The 9117-nt window shown below is 43.6% G+C and overlaps 1 protein-coding gene across 1 annotated transcript in view; it reads left to right on the forward strand.

The window, feature by feature from the left end:
• Positions 1–9117, forward strand: part of MBOAT2 (membrane bound glycerophospholipid O-acyltransferase 2) — an 84636-nt gene that overhangs the window by 49703 nt on the left and 25816 nt on the right. Inside the window, exon 4 of the mRNA XM_039888097.1 lies at positions 4854–4949. Within this exon, the coding sequence (XP_039744031.1) occupies positions 4854–4949 (96 nt within the window). The remainder of the gene's footprint in view (positions 1–4853; positions 4950–9117) is intronic.

Genomic DNA, 9117 nt, shown 5'->3' on the forward strand with positions numbered 1-9117 from the left:
AAATTGACCCAAAGCAAAATGACAATTTGAGAAGCGTTTATTCATGAAAAGCTGCTGGCCTTTGAGTAAGAACAGTGGGAATCGGCGGTATGTTCGCCTGGGGTCACCTGCATTCCTCGTTCCTTGGCGAAGCAAGCCTCCTAGTGTAGGGCTGGCCATGGAAACAGAGTGGGGCACCAGAGGCCGTTGACTTGATTTGGAGCGGACGGCAGCAAACCTGTGCAGTAAGTAGCTAACAATGCCTCCAGCTCTCCTATCCCGAGGACGTGGCCGTACATCGAACAGGAAGGAAACAGGAGAGCCCTAAAGAAGATCTCTGTGCAGCCCTGGCCCACGGGAGGCTGCCTCCATGCCCAGGGGAAGCCCAGGAGGGCCTGGGGGGGAGTAGGGCTGGGGCCGGCCTGAAAACTGGTGGACCACCAGCTGAGCTCTCAAACCAGAAAGCAGAAGCCTTCCTGGCTGAGGTTATTGAGCATAAGCTCCAACTAATCACTGGCTGACCACTGAGCTATGCAGATACAGAGTGACCCCCTAGAGCTTTTTTTGTGGAGAAATGGCGGGGTGAGGGGGGAAACAGTCAGTTGAAACTGTCTCTAAATGGATCCAGGTGTTGAATTTACCAAAGACTTCAAAGCAGCTTTTGTAAATATGTTCAAAGAATTAAAAGAAGATGCTATGACTATGACTCAACAAACAGGGAATATCAACAAAGAAATCGGAAAAAGAACCAAACGAAAGTCCTCTAGTTAATTCAATAAATAACCAAAATGAAAAGTTTACTAGATGTGCTACATAGCGGTTTGTGATGGCCAAAGAAAGAATTAGTGAGCTTAAGATGGATCAGTCGATATTAGCCAGTCTGTAGAACAGATGTAGAAAAGCATCAAAGAGAAACAAACAGCTTAAGTGATCTTTTCATAATCTGACTGTATTTTTGTCCTTCTGCATGTAGTGTGAATAGGGAACCTTTTTGTTTCTGAAAAGAAAGCTAACCTTTTATCCTCGTTCACCTCGTTCATCCTCCTCCCATTAATTTTGCATGCCGGCTGCCAGTAACTGCAGTTGTACAGTGAGTCTTTTTGAACTTTCTCCTCTGGTTAATCTTTTGGTGTATTTTTGAAAGCACACTGCATTATAAATCACCGTGGCATATTTTATCTGCTAGGATAGGGCAAGTCTTCCTTATTATATGTTTAGTTTTCCAAAAGACCTTGACAATCAGCCAGTCTAGTTCCACTAAAAGCGTTGTTAGGATTTGACTGGGATTATCATGATGAATTGAGAGGCTAATTTGAGGAGCGTGGACTTTGATGTTATTTGAATTTTCAAAAGACATCTAAAAGTAAGTTAATCCATACTAACACTTCAAAAATTTTCACATGTCTTCCCCCAGGAATTATTGATGTTTCAAGGCCGAAAAGTACTGAATGTTTTGATAGATTTTTTTTTAACATTAAGGAAGCATCCTTTTCACTTAGTTTACTAAGAGTTTCGTTATATGGAAACATTATTGAGTTTTATTAACTGCCTTTTTATGTATCTACTATAACTGTTTTTTCCTTTGACTCAACACATTGATGATATATATTACTCGTCTTCCTATATTGAATCATACTTGCATTTATCAAGTAAACTCCACTAGACCGAGGTCAACTATGAGTTTTAGTGTGCTAAACTTTTATTAAGGAATTATTTCGCTTGTCTATTGCAGCATGACACACCACCCCAAACTTAGTGGGTTAACAGACATTTATTATTACTTTTCATGGTTCTGTATGTTGACTGGACAGCTGGCCAGCTTTTGCCCAGGGTCTGATGTAGTTGGGACTGCAGCCATTTGAAAGTTTGCTTGACAGTCCATGAGGGTTTTCCTCTACAGCGGGTGGTCGATGTAGGCTGTTGGCCGGAGACCAGAGCACTTGAACGTCGCCTTTGTACGTGGGCTCAGGCGGCTCACACATCATGGCCGGGCTCAGAGAGAACGTGCCTAGGACAAGCCATCCAAGAAACCCAGGAGGAGGCTGCAAGCCTTCTTATGACCTCGCCTCGAAGTTTCAGGAAGCCATTTCCATTGTACGCTCTTTGCAAACCAATTTATTAAGTCCCACCCAGATCCAGGGAGAGGAGAGTTATGTGCCAGCTCTCGATATACAGTTCCACAAGTGCGAAAGGGAAGCCTGTTTTGGGGACAGCGATCTCTGGAGACAGTTCTTAAAAACCCGTCTAGCAGACAGAGTCTAAGAGGCATGCCCTTAACGTTCTTAGAAACTCTTTCTTAAATCTGGGAGGTCTTACAGAGGTGTGCCCTTCATCTCTCTGAGGTGTCACCAGAGCGCCCTTGACTCCATCGTTACCCTGACTCTGAGTATTTTGCTGACCAGAAAATCTATCCTGAACCCTTTCTGTTTACCTAAGTTCTGCCCCGAACCTGGACATTTTTCTTTTATCGTTCATCTCTTCCTGTCCATAGCTTGTCATGTGCATCCGAAAGAAACCAGTTGTGGCTTTTATTAGGTATGTTTTCCTTTTTCCACATTAAGACAAGCGACGGCGTTGCCCAGCTTCTGCCGGTGTGTGGCGCGGGCTGCCTTTTCCCTGGTCTCCAGTTCCGGTTTGCCCACCGCCCCTCCGGTCCTCGCTCACCGTCTCCCCAGGACCGTTCCTGCTCCCACCTGCTCCCCCGCCCGAAAACCAGTGCTGCGATTTAGGGTTTTGTTTTGGTAACACCCTATTTTCACTTACCGATTTCTGCTCTGATCATGTCACTACATCAAAACGTAGTGGCCTAAAACAAAGTGGTATATTCTTTTGCTTATGATTTCATGGGACAGGAATTCAGGGAAAGGTTCGGCTGGGCAGATATCTTTTTTTCATATGACATCAGCTTCTTCACTCACGCACCTTAGGACCTGGCACCGCTTGGCGCCTCTCTGTCTCACTCTCTCCTCCCCCTGCACCTCATTCTCCAGAGTCTCCACGTGTGGTGGCCTCGGGACAGTAACACTTCTTTCCTGACAGCCAGCTTCCAAAAAGCAGGAAGTAGAAGCTGCCAGGCTAATAGGGTCTACGCCTGGAAATAGCAAAGTATTACATCTGCTGTAAATTACTGCTTAATGCAGTTGGAGGGCCAACCCAGATTCAAAGTGTGGAGAGAAACAGACCCTGCCTCTTGATATGTGAGCAGGTGGTCAGGTTGCAGAGGGCACATGACCCGGGAGATGTTGTTACAGCCGTCTTTGGAAAATGCAATCTGCCATGTGATTTTTAGAAATTATTTTAAGTTCGTTTTGTCATTACTTTGTGTGCATATGCATATGTGCTATTTTATCAAATATAGGTATCAAGAAATCTATTAACTTTGTAAATCATTTAAATTAGGAAGCTTTCTTTCATTTTTCTTTGCTCAAGAATAATTCAGGTAGATCAGAATTAACTATTTGTGTAAAGTTTGAAAGAACTCCATAAAATCACCCGAGTTGCCTACATGAGAAAGTTTAAGATTTTAATTTAGTCAGAATGTTGCAGAAATGTTGCAAAAGTCAGACCGGGGGAGAAACCCAGCAGCACTCAGAGAGTTGAAGAACTCAGATTCATTACGCCGCCGGCGGACCCAGAAGAGCTGGTGCTCTGCAGATCTGGGCCCCGAGCTCAGATGCAACTGTGCTTTTATAGGGCTTATCTGCGCAGTTTCATCTGGCCAGTCGGCATGGGCCGATTGGTTAATTTGTTCTCAGGCAGTTACAGAGCGGGAGAGTTGCTATGGGTTGCAGTCAGTTATATTTGTCATTTAGACAGAACAAGCAAAAGGGAGGATGAGTCTTTAGTGAATTTTGAGGTCACTCTGCCTTTTGGCCTATACGGCAAACACATCTACAGAACTGCTTTGTTCTGCACAAAGAGCTGATTATAAGGTTAGCTTTTAGAGTGAAAACTCCTCTTCAAAATATATTGTTTTTTTTTTCCTATTGATTTCTTATGACACACACACGTATCTATATGTATGTTTAGAAAGGTTTCTTTAGAAAGATTTCTTTCCCCAGCTTGAGAACATTTGATTGCTTATCCACAGCTTGTATGTGCTTTGGTTTTATGTTATGTGTATATTCCTTGACTCTGTCTAGAATCGTGTAGATGAAGGTGTATGTAGCACCCTTTCCCCTGCCCACATTGCTCACTGAGCAGGTGAGAACCCATTCCTTCCTGCTGCTTTGCACTGCAGCTTTCATTTTCTGCAGTGTTATATATTCTAGAATCTGTTTCTGGGTTTCTGTTCTCTTCTGTTAATATGTAAATTTTTCCCCCATACTATGATTTTAATTATTGTAACTCTCTCCCAAGCATTTTAAGATTGTGAAAAATCATTAAATGTCTGTGCCTATGAAGTGTGAACAAATGCTACGTGATTCACACTCAGGGCGTATGCTTGTTAAACTATTGCAGACAAGTTTAAAAAATCTTGTTAATAATTTGTTTAATTTATATTTTAGCCAAATATTTTTGTGCTAAATTTTGTTTTTGAGGAAGAAGGAGGAATGAATAGAACAGATACCAACACTCACAGTTTTATGCTTATGAGCATGACTTTCAGATATATGTATGGAGGTCGTTCAAAAGACAATAATGAACGAAGGAAGGAATTGAAATCATTTACCGTTACAGATGGTACAAAATTCAAGTAAACTGAAGCAGAAACTAATAAAAAGTCTTTGTAATTTATTAAAGAAAGCTGTTTATGGAATAGAACTAGTAATATTTAATTTTTGAATCTTATCAAATAATAAGTTACTTTAAAATGTATTCTTTAACAAAGGGAATCTTTCATTTCACTAATCCAGCTTGGTTTTGTTTTCCAGGTACTGTTTTGTGTTCGCTTTGGGATACCTCATAGTGTGCCAAATTACTAGAGTCTATATCTTTGATTATGGACAATATTCTGCTGACTTTTCAGGGTAAGATGAAAACTTTGATTTAGGAGCCTGTTTTTTCTATTCTAACATGTTGGTTAAAGGACTAAATAGAGTTGCATTTAGTAGTTCAAATTAAAACTATTAGTAAACATTTTAGTTGAAAATTACTTATGATTTTAGAATGTTTCTTCTTGTAAAGTAGTCTCTTATAGTGTTATATGAGCCACAAAAATAATCTTTTATGGTGACTTTTAACATTTCTCAATACACAGTAATTAAATTTGTGATACCGCATTCCGATATTGAAAGCATTGTCTAGTTTTGATTTCTGCAGTCGTCCACATCAGCCTCCCCTGAGCCTGCGTCCTCGCTGCCTCTTCTTCCTTTCTTTGTTTTCCTGAGTCCCTTTTGTACAGTCATTCACCAGCTTCTCTGTAAGACCTGGTCACCTGTTCTTGCTTCCTAGCTCCGCATGGGACTTTCTGTGACCCAGAGGTCCTTGGAGTAGCTTTATCAGTCTGAATTCCTAGAGCGGACACTTGAGCCTATATTTCACTTACATGGAATGTTCTACATTCTTAGATTTACCGTTCAGCTGACTAGTGGAAATACTCTGGCTTCTGTTCCTTCAAAGGGGATTTAATCCCTCCGTGATGCTCTGCCTGTCACAGAGCTGATCGAAGGCCTGCTATGAGATGAGTGTGGACCAAGTCCTTAAGGACTAACTTGCTCGCTATCTTTGTCAAGGGACATCTGCTAACCACCTGGTGCCAAGTGGGGACATGGAAGATAAACCTCCATATTCTTTATGCCAACCAAGCCTGGCAGATTTCTCTGTTGAACAAGACACAGACGCCGCTTTTATGTCAGTCAGCCCCGAGTCCGCTGGACAGGATAAATAATGACCAGCGAGTCCAATTTAAGGATAGCTAAAGTGGAAAAAATGAAAACAAATAATGGCACTTATAAAAAAAAAATCGTGCAAGAGTAAAGATGGACCAAAGGGGTGTTGGCTTAGAGAAAAGTCACTGCTGCGAAACAAGAGAATTTCAGATTTCTTTCTGGAATTCCTTTTTCTCCTCAACGAGATTAAAACGAATTTTACTTTTATTAAACAGATTTTAAAAATAGACTTGGATGAAAGGAGGTTGCACTCAAAGGAACAAACGAAATCAAGCCGAAACAAAACTGATTAAACACACTAAGAAAACTAGATAGACAATTAGCAGTATTTGAGAAGGGAGAATGAGTAGAGCCACCCAGCCTTCGTGCTAGGCGGTCAGTGGCCCTCTTGCCTGCAAGCCGAAGCCCAGGGAGCGAAGGCAGGTCCCTCCCTAGGGATCACCTGGGAGCTCTTTTTCATGGGGCAGTCTTAGTGGAAAAATCTCTGTGTGTGTGTGTGGTTAGGATCAGGATGCATTTAAAATATTAATTAGATGAAGGAGACTTGCCTGGTAACAGAAATTTGTTTTTGTAGAAAGGTCAAAAAGCTACTGAGGTGGTTAGCTTTCCGAAAATATAAAGATGAGTATGAAACAGTTAAACAGCTTTCCTTTACGTCAACAATAATCTATTAGAAAATATAATAGAAAAAGGATCCTAGTTTCAAAAGCAATAAAAACTGTGAAATACCTAGGAATACACGTAAAAAGAAATGTATAGGACCTCCGTAAAAAACTATAAAACTACCGTAGGATATAAAAGAAGACTAACTGGAAAAATATCTCGTTTACTCAGATAGTAAAACTCACTATTGTAAAGATGAGGATTCCTCTCAAGTTAATCTGCAGGTGTAATGCAGTTCAAGTTGGGGTTTTGAGGGAAATTAGACAACTCGAAGTGCTCGAGAGAAGCAAATTCAATATAAAAACAGACCTTTGTAAAGCGGCAGTCATTTAAATATGATGGAAATGACACAGGAATGGACAAATCAAGGAAGCCAGCGTAAAGAAAGAGATCCATGCATGCGAGAAGAAGATGGATAGAATAGAGATGGTGGGATTATTGATCGGTGGGGAAGCCTCTCTCTACTCCTCAGCGACCTTGAGGCAGAATGCCTGCCTCCCGTGTCGATTAGCGACTTGTAGATGGAAGAAGCAAGAACAGGCTTTTGGGCACGAAGATAATGAGTTCTGATCAGTATATGTTGACTTTTGTGGTGCCAGAGGGATAGCTTAATGCATCCACCAAAAAAGGTGTATGTGACACAATTTTCCGCTCAAATCAAGAATGTATTTAAAGCTAACCAGGTATTATTAGACACTCGGCTGATGCTTCCTTCCCGGTTACTCCCGTGTGTTCATTAAGCTAAGGTGTGTCGAGCATATTTTGTACCTTTGTTCAGTGCCAAGTGCTTTTTTTTTTCCCATCGTTTTTCATTGAACTTTAGCATAATATAATACAATATAGTTATTCAACATTTACACACCTTACAATGCGATCACCACACTGAGTCTAGTGACCACTTATTTTTATATCCCAGTGTCTGTCATTCATTAAATGAAAGTCTAATGTAAATGTAAACAAATATTTTACATTACAGCAAAACATCAGCGGCTTATAAGGCACTTGAGAACATATTTCCATGCAATTCTCTTTCGCTATCTTCTGTACACAAATCCTCTGCATTGCATGTACCCAGAGCTTAAGTAAATATTCGTCGAATGAATAAAAGTGGCCAGTGCTTTTGTAGGTGACAGTCCTGTCAAGCACAAGAAGGGATAGGCCATTTGGTGTGATTGCCACGGTCACCCCTTTTAGAAAGCCTTGCTTAGGCCTCTCTCTGTGCTCTGTGACATGTGGCCTGGCTGCTCCCCCGTCCTCCTGCCCCATTGAGTCCAGTAACAATGTCGTAAGTAGGGACGATGTAAATTATTCAGCCGCTAAACCCCAGCGTCCCACTTATCCTGTTTCATCCCGTGGGAGGTCCCCGGCGCCTTGACCTACATTCGGTTAGAGGACACGTTCTGTTCAGCCGCTGCCAAGGTCGTTTAAGTGGCCCAGAGGAAACAGGCGTGGGTCTGTCACATGGCTTCGTTTGTCTGTCCCCCTCCCCCACCAGCCTTGCCCCAGAGCGGTGTGGTATCATGATATTTACCAGAATCTGCTGTGTTTGCTTAAGACCCTAAAATCTGTCCTCCACGGAGTCGCCCTGCCCGGCCTCTCAGCCCTGTTTCTCCGTTCTCTCTTCCTCAGCCGGACGTAACCGCTTTCACGCCTGCCTGCCCTGTTCTCTCTGCTCGGACCACCCCTCCCGACCTCCCTGCTCCGATCCCCAGGCGAGACGCCTCCTAGCTGACGTGTTCTCCCCTCATTTTCTCAGATTGAGCTTCTCTCTCATCGGTCTGCGCCTTTCTTCAGAGAGCTCATTGGGCCCTTGCTCTGTTTCTATAGTCATTCACATACCTGTCGGTCTGCCGCGTTAGGGAGAGAGCTTCTTCGAGACTGCAGTGCATCACTGTATCCTTTCGAGTGCCTTGCGTTTCGTAGCAGCTCCAGCGTTTATCAGGGAAGGCTTTGTTAAGCACCTGCTGTCTCAGATGCTGCTCAGGGTGTCTGTCGTATCGCCCTCTGTTTAACCTGTGCAGTGGCATTATATCCCCGCCTCACAGATGATCATTTCTGGTGGGGGAGTGAGGTGGCTCCCTGGCCTTCCACGGTTGTGAGTAGCGGGGTCAGGATTGGCGCTTTGCGACTCGCGTGTCAGCTGCCCATTCCCCTCCCCCCGCCCCCCCGGTCCCTGATCTCCCCTCCCTGCAACTCCTGCTCCTCCTCAGGCGGCTCTGTCCCCCTGGTTCGTGTCCTGGTCAAAAACCTTGGTGGCGTTAGGTCTCAAACCCCGCATTGACTCCATCATCAGATCATCGTCAAATCCTGTTGGCTTTACCTTCAGGTAAAGCTAGACCACGCTTCAGCCTGCGTGTGGCGTCACCCATCTGAGCCACCATCCCTTCCTGCCTGCTCATCCCAACCCCCCGGCCCACCACAGGCTTTCACCCCGGAGCCAGAATATGTGCATTTAAAATCAGGGTGCTTCTCTGCCTAAAGCCCTCCACTGCCCCCATGACACCCTACAAAGCCCTGCTGGATCTGCCCTCCTGCTACCTGTCTGTTCCTGTCCCTTTCCTCCTCACCCATCTGCCCCAGTCACGTCCAACATGCCAGTCACACTTCTGCGCAAGGGCTGTTGGACTGACTTTTCTCTCTTCCT

Source organism: Pteropus medius, unplaced genomic scaffold, assembly GCF_902729225.1.
Source record: "Pteropus medius unplaced genomic scaffold, Ma_sr-lr_union100, whole genome shotgun sequence".
NCBI classification, from domain to species: Eukaryota; Metazoa; Chordata; class Mammalia; order Chiroptera; family Pteropodidae; genus Pteropus; species Pteropus medius.